The sequence below is a fragment of the Xiphophorus couchianus genome, chromosome 20, assembly GCF_001444195.1.
Source record: "Xiphophorus couchianus chromosome 20, X_couchianus-1.0, whole genome shotgun sequence".
Taxonomy (NCBI): Eukaryota; Metazoa; Chordata; class Actinopteri; order Cyprinodontiformes; family Poeciliidae; genus Xiphophorus; species Xiphophorus couchianus.
Genome location: NC_040247.1, coordinates 3,741,700 through 3,761,126, shown reverse-complemented (window position 1 = coordinate 3,761,126; position 19,427 = coordinate 3,741,700). Strand labels below are relative to the sequence as shown.

Sequence of the window (19,427 nt, the reverse complement as noted above, 5' to 3'; positions counted from 1 at the left end):
AATAAATTAAGGTCACCTCATCAGGCAGCAGTGTGCGGTCAGGACTACAGGTAAGGCACTGCCTCACCTGTAATCAGGAGAACAGGTACAGTAACTAAAATAGATTTGTGCGCTTAAGTTTTCTATGAATTAGGGTTTTTTGTATTGGCAATAATATTGCTATAATCAAATTCACGAAATTTACTAATTTGCTGTTGAAATACATGTAAGATGACAGTGCAGTGCTGCGCCTCTCCTCAGGGGGCGCTGTGTCATTGGCAATTGGCCCATGCTCATTCATTATCTCTTTTTTATCGCCAGTACTTGTTAATACACATGCTCTACATATACTGGAGTTCCAGTCTGTCTAACATATGTAATGAATGCTACTGACAGATTTAGTCTTTCTGATCGGACATGCAGTGAAAATGTGCGACGGGCCTCACTAGTAGGGGGCGCTGCTGAGTCCCACAGACACAAAGAGCAACTGGCTCTGCTCTGGCTACCAGACTTTCTTAGAAAGACATAAGGGCGATTTTATAACAGCGTGAGAGAGAGATAAAGAAGAAGACGAAGTAGAAGAAGAAGACTAGGTGAATGAACTTCACGTAAACATAAAGGTTACATCATACACAAGAGACATCAGCCAAAGAAAACATTCAAATTAAATTAAAAAAAATCCCATTTGACTTAAATATTCTTTCATTTTTATTGCTGTCAATGATTAGTTACATGGAAATTATTAAATAATTAAAAGCTTTAATCAGTTCAGGTCAAAACTGAACTATAAGCTTCCATATTGGATTTGCTCATCCGACATCTCCTGTCAGCTACACCTGGTTACCATAGTAACAGATCAAAGCTGGAACAGGGCGGTGTAGAAGGCGGGTTCAGAGCAGCGGCTCTTATAGTAGAGGATGATGTCATTGATCAGGTGTTTCCTTCTGACTTGAGGCGGAGGGGCGGAGTCGCTGTCCAAGCGACAGCGGCGAGAGCAGTTAGACGCCATCTCTGTGAGCAGGAACCCTGAGGAGGAAGACAGGGGTAACTACCATCCAATGGATCTTTAGAACCAAGCAGCCATCTTGTGATTGGCCCTTACCCAGAGACCGCCTGCTGGTCACCATCCCATTCACCAATGGGACGACCAGTCCTAGCTTGGTGGAGGCATTTCCATGGAAACAGATCCTGAAGAGTCCCGTCTTCAGAGGATGGATGAAGATCAATTGGATGTTGGAGGAACTGAGAGAGAGACGGACAGTCTGTCAGACCTGGAGAGCCATGCTGGGCTCGACTGAAACAGAACTTCAAGTGGGACCGGTCAGAACCACCGACCCAGATCCACTCACCCGGTCTCTATCTGCGCTCTCGTCTCCAGCAGCAAATCGGTCAGAGGAAACTTTTCTGAAACACAAAGATCAGAAAAACATGGGCCACCATACTCACTCCGTGTGGAAAAGTGGGCGTGTCCCACAGAGGAGGGCGGAGCTTCTACGTTCTCTGATTTTGATGTGCAATACTTCCTACGGCCACCAGGGACTGTCTTGTTCAGTCCGCTTCAATCTGACTCCAGTCCGTTTGCCTATATTAAGTTCGGTTCAGTTGGTGAGCTGTGACTGCTAATCGACCTCTGACCTCTGACATTTCTCCTGGTGCTAGCAGCAGAAATGGCTCCTGGTCTTTAGCCAAAGACTAAAGAGAAATCCTCCAACCGCTAAAATCTGACACCTCCATCTTGTTTCCATCTGGTGAAGAAGGAAGTTGCTCTCAGTGTCTTCAGAGGTTTTTGTGTCGTTTCCTTCAGTGGTTCTTGGTGCAGCTCCCCCACAGGCCAGGAGGGGAACAGGTTGGTTTGACTCAGAGAACCACAGCAGCTGGAGGTGGAGCAGATGATGGAGTTCTGGTTTCAGTAGAACCGGGTCGACCGGACCATCAGGAGGGAAACATCCATCAAAACTGCATCCTGTTTCTTCAGGTGTTTCTGGATTCTGTTGATTGAATCTGAAAATGATTTACTTACTTCACGGATTTCAGTTTCATCTCTTAGTTTTGTTCTGCGACTCACTGGAGTCAAAGAAAACAGCAGAAAACCTGCTAGGGATGATTAATAGTTATTTAGCTAGCTAGTTAGTTACCAATGTCCTCAAAGAGGTCGACCCAAACAATCAGCAGCTTTGAGTCTGATCGGAAAAATGATGAGACACTCTGACAGGACCGGATGTCTTCTGATGGACGGGTCTGAACACACACACACGGGGACAGGTAGGACAGAAAAAACCTTGTATGTTAATGTACAGGGTAGGTTGAGGGCGGAGCCTCACCTCAGCTCTTTTCTGGTTGGATGATGAAGCAGCGGCGTGCTCTGCCTCCTCATAGCTCTTCAGCCAATCAGCTGCATGGAAAATGAAGATAAATTGATCACCTTGGGTGTGATTGGTTACTGGCTTTTATGTCAGAGTGACATCACCAAGCACTGACTGTAGGTGTGTGATGAAGGAACAATGAAGGTGATTTCCGTCAAAGCATCGGCAAACTTCAGGACGAACCTCCGTCCATCGAACACGCCGCCTCCGCTGTCCCCCAGAACATCCCCGAGTTCTGAAACCAGGAATCGCCCAGTTCATTAACCGAAGAGTTCTGACACCTGAACCCTCGAACAAAGATCTCACCTGAACGACAGGCTCCGCCCACCTCTTCAGGACAACCAAGAGATGACAGGAAATCCAAGAAAGGACCGCTGATGCTGGTCTTCTTGTCCACATTCCCCAAGATCTGCAGGGAGATGGACAGGTAAGACAGGACAGACTCAGAACCATCCGAGACAGGTGGACAGGTAGGACAGGTGAGGAATACCTCTCTGGGTGTCTTCTGTCCTGCTCTCATGTAGAAGACAAACGCACAGTCACTGTTTCTGGATGGAAGCTGGTCCAAACGTCTCAGGCTATCTGAGAAACCTGGAAGAGACGGGTCCAGAGACAAGAGCGCGGGCTGCATGCTGTTGACACCTGGATCCTGCCGACAGGAAGGACAGGAAGGACAGATGAGTGATGGACAGGTAAGCCAGATAAAACCAATCGTGTCCCGATGTCTACCTTCACACTCTCTGGAGTCAGCAAACCCAGGTGGGACAGGAAGAGTCTGGTCACCTGGAAGCAGCTGACAGGAGAAGGTGGTCTGCAGGTTGCCATAGCAACTAAATGGCCGCTCAGCCGAGGCTGAGCTTCAATTTCCTGTTGGGTCTTCAAGGTTACTCGCAGATGGTCCAACTGCTGCTGGTCCTAAAGTACAGATGTCCACACCTGAGACACACCTGTACCTTGATTTGTGACAGCTCTGAACGTCTAGAACGGATTTTAATGCTGGTTCTGGTTGGACTCAGATCTTACCTCAGCAGGTCCAGTTCTGATCAGAGGAGGGATGCTCTGATCTGCTCTGACTGAAGGAACTCTCTCCATACGCTCCGGAACCAGCTGGTGGTTGATGGACCGTCTCCGTCCAGCGTCTTCAGCAGAGATACGCGGCTGTCTTGGGACCAGCGCCGCCTGCGTCTATCCAAGAGACAAAAACTCACCTGAAGACTTTCGTTCTGCAGACCAATAGAACCTCAACAGACTCCAGAGCAGAACCAAATGATACTGCAGCACCACCATCAGGCTGGTTGAGGCACTGCAGCAGCATCACCTGATCACATGATCACCTGAATGTCTCGGCCATCTTTGGGCAGCAGGTGGAGCTGTAGAGTCCAGCTGTGATGTCCAGACGGTCCCCTCAAGATCACCAGCAGAGACGGACTGGGCTCTGCAACAGGACCGGAACTATCAGTATGTATCTCTGCAGTTCTGGGCTGAGGTTCTGTCTCTGGTTCTGGATCTACCTTGATCGGGTTGATCTGGTGTTGGCTCCAATGTGGCCAGAATCACAGAACCTTCCAGAACAAAATATCGGGACCTCTTCAGGCTGCTGTCGTCCAACATCAGGGCGTTGTCTCTGAGCGAAGGATCTGGACCCACTCCGGAAACCTGCATGATACTGGACCAGAACCAGCTGCAGTTAGAACCCAGGAGCTAACTGGAGCAGAACCAGATGTACTTAGCTCCTCCTAGGTTCTAACTGAAGCTGGTTCTGGTCCAGTTTGCTCCTGGTTTCTGACTGGATCAGAACCAGGACAGTGTTTTAGTCACCAGCTCAGCGTTGCCTCTGCCGCCTCCTTCACCCTCAGAGAGGCCGGGTTCAGATCTTTGTCGTCCTTCCACACAACGTTCTGGTCCTGTCTGGACCTGCTGCCTGAGATCCCCAACTCCACAATCTCCAAAACCTCCAGCAGACACTCCTGGCGGTACCAGAAGGGACAGAGGTGTTCACCTAGAGAACAGGAACCAACCCAGCGGACCTCCAGAACAGTTACCTGATGTACCGGATCAGAACCTGTGGAGGTTGCAGGTCAGTTACCTGCTGGTGCAGCAGAACCGGGTTCTGGGTCAGCCAGATGTTCAGGCAGCAGAAAGCAGCGACGATGATAGAGTGCAGGTCTCTGGAGTGGAGCGGAGGAGGACGGCCGCACTGGAACACGATGTAGGTACAGACAGAACCGACGGCCCGGCGCCGCTCCGAGGCCTCCACCTGGACCTCCACCTGCCGGCCCACAGAACATTCAAACTGATCCGGGTCGGAACCAAATAAAACAACGAGAGGACCAGATGGTGGCGCTGAGATCCTTAGGTCCACCTTTGAACCGCTTTGATCCGGTTTCAGTCAAACTGGACTGTAGCCAGTTCTGGTGTGTGTGTGTTCCCACCTTGGCCAGTCCTCCCAGTACTTCCAGTGCAGACAGACAAACTGCAGGGTCATTTCTCCACTGAGACGTCAAACGCTGAGTCAGCAGACGGACAACATGAACCCAAAGGACTGCTGCTTCCGATTGGGTGGCTGGTTACCATGGCAACACACATACATTATCAGAGGTAGTTTACCAACACCCAAACAGTAAGGAAGACAGTTCTTTATATCCTACTTGGTGTGCTGGTCCTGCTGGTTCCACTGGTTGCCCTGAATTGGACCTCCTGGTTCCGATAATCAGACCTTCTGGACTGAAAATAAAGAAGAGTTTATCTGACAACATGTTTGGTAAAACACTCTTCCTTTCTCCTTTTCCCTTTAGGGGTCATTGGTCTCCGTCTAACCGCGTCTTCCACATCTTCTCACACCAACCACCTTCATGTCCTCCTTCCCTCCATCCATAAACCTCCTCTAAGGTCTTCCTCTAGGCCTCCACCAATCCAATAAGGAGATCATGTTCTTGACTAGCATGTTAGATTCGGGAAAAGTTGTATGCCACATGCCCATTCTTAAGCTGACATTTCTCCAGGCTTTAGAATAACATAAAAAAGACACATAGTGTCCCTTGGTGGCTGCATTTCGCTAAAACACTTAATTGTAAAATAAAGTAAATATGTTGATTTCACCAGAAAAAACAGGTAAGCTTGACTTGGAGAACTTACCTGACCAGGATCAGGTGAGGGAGGAGGAGCCTCTGCTGCAGCCGAGTCATGGACTACATTCAACATGGCGGCTGCAGAGACAAAGAAGTGATTAATGTCCATGAGGCAAAGTCATGGAGAAGATCAGGAAGCAGAAACTGACCCAGGAGCAGCTGGATGTTGCATGTGTCTGTCTCTGTCTGCAAAGCTCCAATCAGAAGGCTGCGGAGGCGGGGCTTAAAAGACAGGACGTCACCTGCTGTGGCATCCTCACAGCCCATCATCAAATCCACAGAGTTCTGCAGAACCACAGCCAATGTTGGTGTGATGGCAAGTCAGACTTGCTCAAATGTTGCCATGGTTACAGAGGGGCTACCTGTATTTGGGCTGGTCCAAGCTGCACGGGGAGGGGCATCAGAGACAGCAGGATGAAGATGGAGGAGCGCCTTAAATCCACAGGACTGACGAGGCCCTTAAACCGGATCAGATCCCTGGAAGCATCAACAGGAAGTTACCTGATGGTCACAATCATGCTTGGTTCAATTCAGAGAAAGATGTTTATTCACCTGCCCACCTGTCTACAGGAGCCCAGAGAGGACAACACAAACACCAGAGCAAGAGGATCCATCTGAGGATCTGAACACTTCGTGATTCAAACCAGATTAAATTAAATGCAGGTTTGGTTCCTGTTGTCTGGTCTGGACCTGACGGTTCTGTCGGTTCCTGCCCTCAGTTTTACTACAATACCATGATACTCTGCTCTGCAGGTATCTGATAGGATCAGGTGCATCAGAAATAAGCAGGTTCTCTAGGTTCACTACAAACCATTTGTCCTGTTTTCTGTGTGGAAACAACAAATCCAGAACCCAATGACCCGACCGGCTCTGCTAGAACTGATCTGAAATCAGGTCCAAAACCTGATCCACATTCTAACATTCATGGGAACGCTCCCAACCTGATCTGAGCTGAGTCCCGCCCACTTCTAGTTCTGTACTGGAGGTGTTGGTACCTGTCCAGCAGTACCGTCTCCAGGACAGAGACAAAGGACGGCAGCAGCAGGTTGACCCCTCTCAGGTCGCAGCAGAACAGACGGGTGGAGTTCAGCAGGACAGAGACCAGGACAGGTGGACAGGCGTCCTGGAGGCTCCGCAGGAGAACCAGGTAGAACCTGACAGAGGACACCAGGGACAGGAGTGAGACAGTGAGATGGACAGACCTGGACAGGTGGACAGACAGTTACCTGGACAGGTAGACGGACTGAATGTTTTCTGCTGTCTTCTTGCAGGTGAAAATCCTGCAGAGCGTCCCGCAGGCCTCTGCTCTCCCTGCTGCCCATTGGTCTGACATCACAGTGACATCAGCTCGTTTACCTGTTGGAGACAGGTGACACAGGTGTGTAGCTGAGTCAAGGAATATTAGAGTACGGTCTATATTAGGAGCAGGTCCTACAGGATAGAGCATGCCAACAGGACAGACCTGAAGTTATCAGAGCAGCTTCAAACAGCCAGGAGCCAAACAGGTGCAGGAGGGAATCCATGTTACACCTGAGAGGGTGGGTGGGGCATTGCGGGGCGGAGCTCAGAGGAGGACAGGAAGAGGGCAGACGGGAGGAAGACTTCCAGTGATGGGGGGATGAAGGTGTCTGAGAAGACAGAAAATGGAGGCCAATAAGTTCCAACATCAGATGCAACCAGATGGACCTGATGAGATGATTTACCTGGACAGGTAAAGGTTTCTTTAGACTAGAAAGGGAACATCTGTTTATTAGGACACTGTACCTACAGAGCTGTTCTCCTGAACCAATAAAAACCATAATGCTCTGGATCAGCTTGGATCCAGGTTCTACCTGTTGTTTACATGAAGATGAGAAGCTTTTAATAGGCGGGGCTTCAGGTGTAGTGGGGAAGTTAACAGGTGAGGGCGGGGCACTTCCAGAACGAGGCCGTGAGAACCCTGCAGAGAAGAAGAAAAAGGTTGGATCACAGAGCAGTCTTCACTGAAAACAACGACAACAAACTGACAGAGATTACCATACGATGGGAGGCGGTCTCTAAACGGACTTCTGCTCACAGAGAAACCTGGAGGAAAGATCACAGGGAGATGAACCGGAACCACAGAGGAGTTCTGATGGACAGGGTCGATGGACTGAGGTTGTTTACCCTGAGAAGGCAGTCTGTCTCTGGATTGACTTCTGGCACCAAGTTCTACAGAAACAAATAAGCCATCACACCTGAAGCAGCTTTGCTCTGGTTAAACATGAAGATGTTTGTTAAATCTGGACTTCTCAAACTGGAGAGCAACAGACACATTTTACCCCTTCATACGATCTGGAAATACTTTCCAAAGGCCTAGAAACTTCCATGGTCTTCCCTTTTGGATACACCAGAACGAGGGTCGGTTCTCCTTCTTCATGGATGATCTGCTCCAGTCTTCCTCCATTAACTCTTGACTTCAGACCAGATACTGATGTTCTCCTGGAGCTTCTCTGGAACAACCCTGACTATGTCCATCAAGCCCAAAAAGCATTGTCAGACTCCAGCCCCACTTCCTCACAGTGGAAGTGGGGAAGCCTGAATTCAGAACCATGAGCGAGTTTCCCTGTTCTTGTTGCAGTAGGTCCATTCTGGTTCTTGTCTCCCTGAGCACCAGGCAAATCTTTCAGGTAATGGGGGATTCAAGGTGCATGGTGTGAAGATCCAACAGATGGATTCCTGTTCATTACTCTGAACAAGGAGGCTTTCATAAACATAAGTCCATCATAACTAAAACTAACTAACTTTCATAACTAATGTCCATCTCTCCAGTGTATGCTGGGTCTTCCTATGGGTCTCCTTCCAGTGGGACGCAACCAGAACACCTCACCAGGGAGGCGTCTACCAGATGCAGGAGTCACCTCAACTGGCTCCTCTCGACATGGAGGAGCAGAAGCTCTACTCTGAGACCCTCCCAGAAGAATCTCACCCTAACTCCAGACACCCTGCGGTGGAAATTAATTTCGGCAACCTGCATCATCTGTGATCTTGTTCTTTTGGTCACTACCCAGAACCTGTGACCATATTTGTGGGTAGGTATGTATGTAACTTTATTTAAGCTGGCACGTCTCATTGAGATTAAAAATCTATTTCTCAAGAGAGACCTGGTCAAGACTACTAGGTGTGTAGATAGGCCAATATTGACGAACAGCTCTCTCATCACCACGATGGGCTGGTGCAGTGCTCGCACCTTTATAGATACAGCACCAATCCGTCTTTCAATTTCCCGCTCCATTTTTCCCTAATTTCTGAACAAGACCCCAAGATACTTAAACTCCTCCACCTGGAGCAAGACCTCTTCACAAACCCAGGGTTTCCCCTTTTCCAAGTCACTGGTCCTTCCTCCTGCTGTTTCACACTCATCAGCAAACTGCTACAGCAAACGCTGAAGATCATGAACTGAAGAAGCCAACAGAATCACATAACATCAGAGATGCGATTGTGAGGCCACCTGAACTGATCTCCTCAACAGCCTGGCTGCACCTGCAAAGTGTGAAGTCACTGGAAGAAAAACCAGAATTATTGTCTCTATTTCTGCAATGAGGTCCAGTTAAGTTGGGTCTACCTGTGTTTGGTAGCAGATGCTCTGTTTGTTCTGAGGTTCTTTCAGTCACACCTGCAGAGACAAGAAAACATTCAGACCCAGTTCGCCCAACCTCTAAAGCCCCTTTTCCACTAGAGCAGCTTTAACCGGTTCTGCCTCTGTCCGCCCTAGCCACTTTTGTTTCCTTTAGCAGAGCCTGCGCATTTCCTCTATATTTTTCATAGACACTTCAGGGCTAGTACAAGCTGTGCATGGTGATCTGAATGAGAGCAGACTACATTTGCTGATCGGCTCATGATTTACATCACTGGAAGCTCCAAACAACATCTCAACCACCGCTGGGGAGCGGTGGACATGCCGTCTGCTACCAGAGACTTGCTCAGTATGGAGGAGCAGAATGACCGTGATTGAACGGGTCATTGTGATTCTGATTTAACAGGGCAAGCAGCACTTCTCTGAAGAATGAGGATGCAATGAAGAAGTGAGAAACAGTGCAGCTCTGCTCAATGTTCTGTTGGAGTTACAGTTCGGTGCCAATCTGTAAGACACCTGAACTACATAATGTTTGGGCTATAGAAACCAAATATGTGTTACATTCTCTGTTTGGTCACTAGATGGGGTTGTAGGCATAAGTGTATGAGCCATGGGGCAATAGGAAGTCGGCAGGTGTTGAACTCGGACAGGCATACAAGTTTTGACTGCTGTGGCGGAAAAGACTGCAATTGAGGCAGATCCAACTTGACTAGAACCAAACCAAACATTAATTAGTAGAATGAGATCCAACAATGGAGAAGGTGCCAAACTCTTAGCTCTGCCTCTCTGTTCAGGAGGTGGGATCATTATATACCTGTTTTTCATCATGGAGTTAAGGGGAGTTTAACAAGCAACTGAACCAAGAATGAAGAAACGAGATCTTCCACTGATGTATGACCAGATGGAGAACTTTACAGAACAAATATGGTGTCAGAATGAAGCAGAACTTTGGGCCTGTAAGGTTCCTGTGGACATCAATTTGTTCTTAACATCTTTCTCTCCAAACTCTGATGCAAGACAAGGAGGAGGCTGAAATGTAGCTGGTGATACCTGAACATGCCCTCAGCTCAGTAATTTGAGGAAGTGAAGAATATGAACCTCACTGAGAAAACAGCTGTGGTCTCATCAAACAGGCTTTGAGCCATAGTGAGTTGATTGTGTGTAAGTTCTGGTTCTGTTGAAAGTTTTGTACCAAGGAAGGCGTCGACCAGGTCACTGACTGATCTCATGGCTCTGAAGAAGATTCCTGGCAGCTGAACATCTTCGTCCAGGGAGGAACCGGCTGCTGGGCCAATCAGATCCACTGGATTACTACAGAAAGCAGGAAACTCATCAGCAAGGTCTCCAGGCCAGAGGGAGGAGCATCAATCATTTACCTGAACAGGTGCAGGAACTTGAACCAGGTGTGAGAAATACGTTCACCTTCCATGTCTGGAGGAACCAGAGAAGCATCTTCATCTGGAACTTTGAAGGGAGGGAAGGAAGGTCCAAACATCTGAGGAAGGAGCCTGGGAGGAGAGTTAGGGTACAGGTTAGGATTGGGACACAGTGATCTGATACAGAACCAACAGAGATTCTCCAAAACAGCAGACAACCGCCTGGAACAAATGGCAGCATTGGAAGAGCTTCACTGGTCCAATGCAGTGTTGGACCTTCAGAACTTCAGCAACATGACCTGGTGAAATCCTGAGGCTGTAGACGGACCTGGAGGTTAGTCCTGCAGCGACCTGGCTCCACTGCTCCACCACCGCAGGCTGATGCCTCCAGCTGCTGAACATCTGCCTGAACGTCTGCCACAACGAGCGGCACGGAAAACATCGAGAACATGCCAGCAGCCACACCTCCAGGAGGACCGCTACGGAAAGGTCCGACAAGCCTCCTGTCCATAGGTGAGATGCACAGGTGGAGGACAGATGGTATGATACACAAAAGCAGGTATTTTGTCTCACCTGCAGGAGTGGGCGGAGCCAACAGGGTGTGGTTGATGCGCAGCAGGAAATGCAGGAGAGCCTGCCAGGTTTCGCTGCTTATCACTGAACTCTCTCTGGCCAGAGACTGAACCGAACTCAATACCTGCTGGCAGAGAGACAGGTAGACCGGACTCACCTGGCCTGACCTGAGAGGGCGGGACAAAGCAGTTAAGATCTCATTAGGTGTTTGATTCAGGTTCTGATCTGAGTGAGGGTTTGACCTGAGGTCTGGGTTTATTTTGTGGCTTCATGTGGATAGTCTGGTCTGGTTTCAGGTCCAGGTGAAACCAAGTACCTGGGTAGGAAGAGGATGTAGAGATGCCGAAGGATCCTCTGGACATACAGATTAGGGTCTCTGCTGATTGGTGGAGGGGTGGAGCTTTTTTGGGACACCAGGGCCATCATCCAATCAGTGTAGACGTCCACACAGAGTTTGACAGTGTCTCTGTTCGATGGCAGCGTCAAACCGTAACAGAGGACCTCCATAGTCCACTTCACCTGAGCGTGAAGAGACATCAACATCTACCTGACACGTTTCTGGACTGAAACCAGAGGATCTAGACAAAACTTCAATCACAGCAGAACCAGAACCTTTACCATCGGATCAGGAGACAGAATATAAAGTTACAGATTAGTGATCTTCATCACTCGTCAATCAGTAACCAGTCAGGGATCAATAGGTGATCCATCAGGGACAATCAGTGATCAATCAGGGACCAATCTGTGATTTTTAGTAGCTGAAAAATTATGTTTTTATTGTAAACATCCATATGATGTTGTGTCCAGTTGCCATGGTTTCAGTTACAGAACATATCCGTTACCATGGACACATCGAACCAATAAAGTTCTTATTAAAGTGGAATTGGACCTGATCAGATGGATTGATCAGTTGATCAGAAGTCAGAGGTCGACCTGCTGTCGGCTCCTCCCACTGCCACACCTGGTGTTTACCTGCCAGTCAGTACGCAGCAGGCTGCGGGTGCCGGGGTTTCCCAGGCCTGCTGCTAGGGGCTTCACCACGGCAACAGCAACATCTCTGCCCACAGAAGGCGGGAATATGCTGAGCACGCTCACCTGGCCTTTCAGGAACTGGTCCATCACCTGTCAATCACAGCTCACCTGGAACAGACAGGTAAACCGGTCGCTACAGTAAATTAATCATTTCAGTTCAAACATCCCAGAATCCTGTGGCTAGCTTTTAGTAGCTCGTGGTTTAGCCGTCTGTATTCGGTCCAGTTGGTTCTGGTGTTGTTGGAACAGGAGCAGTTCTTCACTGTGAGGTTAATGAGCCTCGGTTTAATCAGAGAGAGAACAGACTGATTACAGGTGAACTCACAGCAGATTCACTCAGGTGAGTTCCAGGTGAGCCAGTTAACAGGATTAGTCTGACATAATCAGAGTACTGTAGTAGTAATCAAATTACTTTAGTTCTAATCAGAGAACTAAAGCTCTATTCAGAGTACATTAGTACTAATTACTTAAGGCCTAGTCAAAGCACAATAGTTCTAATCAGTACCATAGTTGTAAGCAAAGTACATTAGTAGTAGTCACATTACTTTAGTTCTAATAATCATAGTACAGCAGCTCTTACCAGAGTACTTTAGTACTACTCAGAGTACAGGATGTTAACTGAAGCTTCACATAAAGCCGGTTTGAACAGAACCATCCAGAACCAAATGGACCTGATGAAGGAACCCGTTGCTCTGGTTCTGATCTGATGAAGCAGCAGAACCTTCTTTCTTGTTCAAGTGAGTCGCTGCCTGATGGGCCGGATCGGGTCAAGCAGCCAGTCCTCTCTGGTTCTGAAGGTCAAAGCTCTGCCTCCTGTTCTCCCTGAGCGCTGACTGGCAGGCTGAGCAGCAACAAGTTTACAGTCAACAAGCCTTCCCCTGCTGGCTGCTCCCTCTGCTGTGACGGAACATGGAGCTCCGACCCAAACGGACCTGCCGGCGCCGCCCGACTGCCGCTGACTGATTACTGCAAACTTTAACCTCCAGGCCCGGTTCTGGTCCGGCTGGCTGCTCCACCTCTTCATCTTCTGGGAGGTGGAGCTTCAAACTGAGGGCTTCGGGTGTTGTCTGCAGGTAGGTTCTGTTACCTGCGGGTAACTGGTGAATGAGAAAAGGCTCAGAGGGTTGATGAGTAACCCACCGAGCTGCAGGGACCGGTTCTGGTTGGTTCTGCTGGGACGTTGTCAGAACCAGGACACCGTAAAGAAATAGAAACAGGAGCCAGGATTTGGTTGAAATTGTTGTTTATTTTCGTTTCCCTTCAAACCGTCAGAAAATCAACAAGCGGTGCTCGTTTCCATGGAGATATGGAGCCAACACAAAGAGGACATTTGATTAATAATTTTTACAAGAGAAACCATTTTGACAGTGATATAAAACAGAAAAACACCCTGAGAGTACGGCAGCTGAGCAGGTCCAAACGGGCCTCAGGTCAGTACGGCTGCTTCTTGATGAACCTGGTGAACATGGTGAAGGCGGCGACAGGTTTATCTGTTGGAACCATGTGACCAGAGCCCTGCGGGACCACAAACCAGCCAATCAGCATCGAGAACCATGACCTCAGTGATGATGATGATGATGATGTACCTTCACCGTGAGGAAGGCTATGTTGTCAAACTCTTTAACGAAGCCTCCGATCTGATGACCATCCAGACCATCATAGACCCAGGGACGCCGCTGGACCTCCACCTAACACACAGGTAAACACACCTGAGGACCTCTGAAGGCTGTTTCACAAAACCAGGACAGCAGGTTAAGCCGGATTTTCCGAATATTCTGGCTTAATTAAGCATCCTTCGGTTTCACAAAAACAGTAGCACATAAGTTAGCCTGCTCCAGACCAGGCTACCTGACCGCCAGGCTACCTGACCGCCAGGCTACCTGACCGCCAGGCTGAGTTGAGGTGTCTTGGCGGTGCCATTTAAACATCAAACCTTTTCCCAGTTAACATCCAAGAACACCAGCAGTTTCCAGGCACGGGTCTTGTAGTCAACATTTTAGCTACAAAGTTCCCAGATCCTGTAAAATGTTCTTATTAGCCTGGTCAGGTGATCGTTACCTGCTGCTGTAGAGACTCCACAAACCACTCGTCACCCATGAAGTTGCAGGCCATGTCCACGTCTCCGTTGTAAACTAGGACCCGGTACTTCTACAGAGAGCACATCACAGAACACCTGGAACCAAACCTGGATCACACCTGCACCCACCAACAGTGACTGGGGTTCTAAAATCCACAATAGTGGACCACACAAAAACTAACTATTAAACAATCTCCCATACAGTTCAACGTTATAAGTGTTTTCGTGATGTTACCATTATGAAATAACTTGCAATTAAGTATTGGCAAAGCTGAATGTAATGTGGCAGAGGGTTACTGCCAGAAACTGCCGAAAGGAACTAAAAAAAGTTACTTTTAATGCAACTTAGTTACTTTAAAAATCAAGTAATCAGTAATCTAACTAAGTTACTTTTTCAAGGAGTAATCAGGAATCCAATTAAAATTACTTTTTCAAAGTAACTATGCCATCACTGATCACCAATCAGAACCCTCACTGCGTGCAATTTCCTGCTCAGACAGGAAGTTACAGGGGCTGCGGCGAAGTCACTGACCAGAGCTGAGAGCAGCTTTAGGTACTGCTTCCTGACGTCCATGTAGAGCCGGCCGTACATCATGTTCACCTCAGAACTACAACACCAGACAAGACAGGTCAGAGATATGCTGACGCCCCCCCCAGACGGGACAGGTGAGACGGTTACCTGCAGATGGCCCAGTCCAGAGCGTCGGGACTGATGTGCAGAGCTTTCTTGACGTACGCGTTGTTCAGGTAGAGGCTGGACGGCGTGGAGTTGGTGCAGGGCGGATCCAGGCGGACGGACAGGTGCACAGCGGCCAGACTCATCAGCTTCTGCAGTCAGAGGAGCAGCAGGTGAGAAGCTGAGAACAGGTGAGTCCATCTTAATTAGGCAGCAGGTGAGTTCACACACCTGGTTCCACTGGCGGGTCTCCTGATGGTTGATGAAAATGTTCCCCATATCTCTGACCACCAGCTGCCCATGGTCCACACTGAGAACCCAGAAAGCGTCAGCCAGGCTGACCATCCAGTACTCACCTGCTGCAGGTGAGGTCAACCAGGTTACAGCTTACCTGAATCTGTGAGGGACTCCTCCCGCACACGGAGCGTACAGGTTGTAAATGTTGAGCCCTGAACTGTAAAGGATCGTCTGGACGTCTGACAACTGTAGAGAGAGAACACCTGGACTGAATACCTGGCGTACAGGAGGCTGGTGGAAGAACCATCCGTTCATCTAACAGCCTTGAACCTGACATTCATAATTCTGTAGAAGGAAGCTTTAAATTATAGATTCCACACAGCAGGCAAATGTGATCCGACTTTTTCACAACAGCACATTTCTGATTCCCTGGTTCCTTCCACCAGCCTTTAATAGAGGAAAATACCTTTTGACCAGCAACCGAGTTTCCCTCATTCATTCCCTGATTTTCATGGATCACTCAGATAAAACAGCATCGGATAAATAATTTGAATATTGTTATGTTGTGTATTTCAATGTGTTTTTCCATTGTTGATGCCTAACTGTTCCAAATGGAGCCGTCGTTGGAGCAAGTAGAAGTTGCTCTAACGACGGCTTAGCAAACTGTAGCTTACAGGGATTCAACTGTTCAAAATCCAATGACTGGTTTAATCACTTCAGTAGCACAAACTCATCTGCTTCGAGTATTTTTCCTTCCTTCTCTTGCCACTAACAGCTACATGAAACCGTCCTGCAACAGGCCAAGATGTCCTGTGTTCTAATGAATTAGACAATCGATAAACTAAATTTATGGCTTTAGCAACTAATATTGTTATTTAAGGTGTTTGGACTTGAGACTGTTTAATAAAAAACAAGCTTAAGCTGCCATCTTGGAATCCCAAAATCCCAACTTAGATCCATCACTACTGTGGCTGGTGAATGGACTAAGAACCAATTGTCTAAAACAGGGGAGCCCAAAGTGGGTCCTGGAGGGCCGGCATCCTGCATGTTTTAGTTCTCCCTAGTTTAACACACCTGGATCAAATGATGGCTCGTTAGAGGCTTCAAAATAACATTGACATGCAGAAAAGGTCGTTGCTACCACCAGGGAACTAAAACGTGCAGGAAGCCGGCCCTCCAGGACCCACTTTGGGCACCTCTGGTCTAAAAGGTTATTGAATAGTTATTGGAACATAAACTAAATATTAAATTTAGCTAATTAATTTACTCATCTTAATTTAAAGCAAATTTAATTATCCTCATTTCCAAAGCTCCGATACAAGCCCAGGTCTTCCAGCATCCATATCCATATGAGACACCAGTGAAGGATGTCAGCTCTCATCAGCCTGGCTCTACTGGACAATAACTGAGACTGACCCGTTTAGCTGTTGTTTTCCTGATGATCAGTCAATAACCAACTTGGTCATTTTGCTCTAAATTATTAGTTTTATTAATAATTGCCCTATGAAATCAGCAATAGTTGATAGCCAAACCAGACTCTGTTGTTGTCACCCCCCCCCCCGTCGGACCCGGCTCAGACTCACCTTTTCAGTGCAGTTGGGGTTCTGGTTGTTGTGGAAGTCGCACTTCCCGCCGCTGCAGCAGTACATCTGAAGCTCCGCCCACAGCTGGCTGCCCAGCAGGCCGTGGTAGTAGGCGAAGTAAACCAGAGAGTTATCATTCAGCTCGTAGCTCGACATCCCGTTGCCCACAGCAACGCCCTGCAACACAGGTCAACAGGGCGTCACACAGAGGTTGGGTGAGGTCACCTGAACGGGTCAGAAGCTGAGCAGAACCTGCAGGTTCAGGCTGGAGTCCTCCATGACTCGCTCGGCGAGCGTCGGGATGTAGATCCCACCGTAACTTTCTCCGGTCAGGTAGAGCTCGTTGCTGCTGTACTCTGGAAACAGCCGGAAGAACTCCTTCAGAGCCAGGTAGTTGTTCATGGACACCTGCAGACATAGAACGTCTCATACACTGGAGAACCAATCAGAGGCCGAGTCTCAGGTCCACAGACAGCCGTGAACCAATCAGAAGCAGCGTTGGAAGCTCATCACTCACCTCGGTGTCATTGGTTTTGTAATTCTTATCGTCAGAGTACGAGAAGCCGACACCCACTGGAGACTCCAGGTACAACATGTTGGCAATCTGCAGGTGAGCAATGAGCCAATCAGCTTTCAGGACTCAGCAAGTGACCACACCCCCCAGTCACATGGCCTACCTTGTTCCAGGAGTACGGGTTGTACTGCAGCGTCACTCCATCGTCCTGGATCTGAAAGAGAGGAAATCAAAGAGTGCGCACTGATGTCATACAGGTAACATGGGCGGAGTCAGGGGTTAGCTACCAGGAAGGGTCCATGCTCGGTGAGAAATCCGTCCAATGAGCTGCAGCCCGGACCGCCGTTCAGCCACAGAACCACCGGGTCGGACGACGGCTTGTTCTGAGACTCCACAAACCTGAGAACCAGAACCTGTTCAGGTGAGGCAGCAGCAGCCAGGTGAGGTGCAGGAACTCAGGTACTGACCAGTAGTGAAGGTGTTTCCCATCAGCCACGTTCAGGTATCCAGAGTACTGCCTGAAGCTCGGCTGCTTCTGGAGCCCAGGAAGGAAGCTGACCTCATCTGCAGAGGGAGCGGCGCCGGCGCCCAGCAGGAACGTCAGGAGGAACCACAGGAACACCTGCATCTGAGGCGGGACAGGAAGTGACATCACTTACGACACCCGAGGCTGGACAGGAAGTGACATAACTTACTACACCCGAGGCTGGACAGGAAGTGACATAACTTACTACACCCGAGGCTGGACAGGAAGTGACATCACTTACACCTGTCAGGCAGTTCCTCCTCTAATTGATGCATTTGATATTTCCTGTTTGGTTTTTTTTCATCCAATCAGAGCCTTTAGAGAACATCGCGTTCCCTGATTGGACCGGCTGGACTCAGGCTGGTCCTGCTGGTCCTGCTGCTCCGGTTGGAAGGAGGAGGACGAGTTCCCTTAGATTACCAGAACCATTTTACATGCTGTTAACCTAGCCTTGGTAAACGGATCAGAACCAAAGACTGTAATCACACTTTAACACACGTGAAGAAAAACTGGACCTGATGCTCCAGAACCAGGTCCAGATCTTCATCATGTTGATAAAACAGCAACAGAACTCCTCCAGATTTATGATCACAATCAATCTGGACCTTCTGTTCTGGACCACTTGCAGAACTTAGTGAGCAGGTTTCACTGTAGGACAACCCAGAACCGGTCCAATCCAGATCCATCCCATCATCAATAAGCTGCGCACCCCAAAGAGACCACCAGGGGGCTCTGCAGTAGAACCGGGCCTTAACAGGAAGTTCTGTCGGTTTCAGTCAGCTGCCTCCAACAGGGTCGTTCCAAAATGACCCATTGTTTAAGTTCTGATCCACTTCAGCAGGGAGTAAACTTTATTAAACTCCAAGACAAAAACGCCTGACTTTTATCGGAACCAGCAGAACTTCCTTTACAAAGGGGACAGTCAGAACCGTCAGGATCCAGATTCAAACAGAAACAGAGTTCACCATGAGGAAACAACCCCAGTCCGGACCAGAACCGGGTCAGAATCGAACCAGAATGAGAGGGTTCGTCCAGGACAGGTTAGACCAGCTAAAACCACCTGGGTTCAGCCGGAACCAGAACCCCAGCATTACAAAAACTCACCTTTCAGAGTCCACCTGTCCGCGTGCTGCAGTCGCTCTGATCACTGCAGGTCATGTGACTGACTGCAGCCGGTCATGTGACTCTGGTCTTATGGTTACAGTCACGTGTTCAGCTGAGGACTTCCTGGTTCTGGTTCATCAACTGGGTTGAGTTTTCATAAACAAAGGTTTTTCATTTAGAAACGCAACTTTCCTCCACAACAAATGTTTTATTTAGAACAATCAGCTCATTCGATACAAAATAAATTATGTTTAACTCCAGTAAAGGAAATAAAAACTACACATAAAGTTCTAGTAACGACAATGGGAATTTAATTAATTACTCTGAATCTGTGATGCACCTGTTCTGGCACTGGCTCACTACCGCCCCCTTCTGGGCGGAAGTGATTTTACTAATAATTCTTTATTTAATCAGGTAAACCCGGTTGATCTCATTTTCAAGAGGGACCTGAAACAAACTTCACTCCCCGTCGGGGAATCGAACCCCGGTCTCCCGCGTGATACTCACCACTATACTAACGAGGAGAACTAAAGGAAGCTTGATTCTGATTTCGGTTTAAGACGGAACAATGTTCTGAATCTATGATATCAATAACAAAATCAGAAAGAACTGTTATTTTATTATATTTCTAATTTTAAAAAAAGACTGGACAGACAGCGCCCCC

General features: G+C 48.4%; 2 protein-coding genes and 1 long non-coding RNA gene across 8 annotated transcripts; all 3 read right to left on the bottom strand.

Moving 5' to 3' along the window:
* Positions 1–658: 658 nt before the first annotated feature.
* Positions 659–13,174, bottom strand: ralgapb (Ral GTPase activating protein non-catalytic subunit beta). 5 transcript variants are annotated; one of them, XM_028002412.1, is made up of 33 exons: positions 12,627–13,174; positions 11,987–12,154; positions 11,331–11,533; positions 11,015–11,181; positions 10,770–10,944; positions 10,442–10,573; positions 10,258–10,376; positions 9,054–9,104; positions 7,616–7,660; positions 7,487–7,534; positions 7,303–7,409; positions 6,933–7,098; positions 6,697–6,826; positions 6,466–6,624; positions 5,833–5,947; positions 5,620–5,755; positions 5,478–5,548; positions 4,991–5,066; positions 4,775–4,905; positions 4,429–4,611; positions 4,161–4,309; positions 3,854–4,008; positions 3,677–3,777; positions 3,366–3,527; positions 3,072–3,257; positions 2,833–2,991; positions 2,649–2,751; positions 2,458–2,577; positions 2,301–2,371; positions 2,115–2,217; positions 1,329–1,383; positions 1,082–1,221; positions 659–1,005 (listed from the first exon to the last, which is right to left on the bottom strand). In XM_028002412.1, the coding sequence occupies exons 2-33, from the start codon at positions 12,131–12,133 to the stop codon at positions 836–838; spliced, it is 4,035 nt and encodes a 1,344-aa protein (XP_027858213.1). In that variant the 5' UTR covers positions 12,134–12,154; positions 12,627–13,174; the 3' UTR covers positions 659–835. The 5 variants fall into 5 exon arrangements, 4 of the variants coding, with proteins under 4 accessions (XP_027858213.1, XP_027858210.1, XP_027858212.1 ...); XM_028002409.1 differs by having other exon boundaries at positions 7,487–7,660; XM_028002411.1 differs by having other exon boundaries at positions 3,366–3,521; positions 7,487–7,660.
* Positions 13,175–13,272: 98 nt separating this feature from the next.
* Positions 13,273–18,907, bottom strand: ctsa (cathepsin A). Of its 2 annotated transcripts, XM_028002423.1 has the most exons (14): positions 18,764–18,907; positions 17,601–17,761; positions 17,421–17,532; positions 17,297–17,347; positions 17,137–17,223; positions 16,872–17,027; positions 16,620–16,796; positions 15,191–15,282; positions 15,031–15,109; positions 14,803–14,951; positions 14,656–14,731; positions 14,105–14,194; positions 13,633–13,734; positions 13,273–13,561 (listed from the first exon to the last, which is right to left on the bottom strand). In XM_028002423.1, the coding sequence occupies exons 2-14, from the start codon at positions 17,759–17,761 to the stop codon at positions 13,478–13,480; spliced, it is 1,416 nt and encodes a 471-aa protein (XP_027858224.1). In that variant the 5' UTR covers positions 18,764–18,907; the 3' UTR covers positions 13,273–13,477. The 2 variants fall into 2 exon arrangements, with proteins under 2 accessions (XP_027858224.1, XP_027858223.1); XM_028002422.1 differs by lacking the exon at positions 18,764–18,907 and having other exon boundaries at positions 17,601–17,800.
* LOC114135295 (uncharacterized) lies at positions 13,815–14,098 on the bottom strand. The gene is made up of 2 exons (XR_003593577.1): positions 13,927–14,098; positions 13,815–13,894 (listed from the first exon to the last, which is right to left on the bottom strand). It is a non-coding gene; the product is annotated as an uncharacterized LOC114135295 (long non-coding RNA).
* Positions 18,908–19,427: the final 520 nt, after the last annotated feature.

Excerpts from the sequence above, each read along its gene's own strand:
- ralgapb (XM_028002409.1), bottom strand. The coding sequence starts at position 12,133 with ATGGACCAGTTCCTGAAAGGCCAGGTGAGCGTGCTCAGCATATTCCCG. Across the intron at positions 7,661-9,053 it reads GCATCTGCTACCAAACACAG|AACTTGGTGCCAGAAGTCAA; the intron begins GTAGACCCAACT and ends TTGTTTCTGTAG. Across the intron at positions 4,310-4,428 it reads CGGTTCTGCTGCACCAGCAG|GAGTGTCTGCTGGAGGTTTT; the intron begins GTAACTGACCTG and ends TGGTACCGCCAG.
- ctsa (XM_028002422.1), bottom strand. The coding sequence starts at position 17,785 with ATGTCACTTCCTGTCCCGCCTCAGATGCAGGTGTTCCTGTGGTTCCTC. Across the intron at positions 15,283-16,619 it reads ACCCCAACTGCACTGAAAAG|TTGTCAGACGTCCAGACGAT; the intron begins GTGAGTCTGAGC and ends CTCTCTCTACAG. Across the intron at positions 13,562-13,632 it reads TAGCCTTCCTCACGGTGAAG|GGCTCTGGTCACATGGTTCC; the intron begins GTACATCATCAT and ends GTGGTCCCGCAG.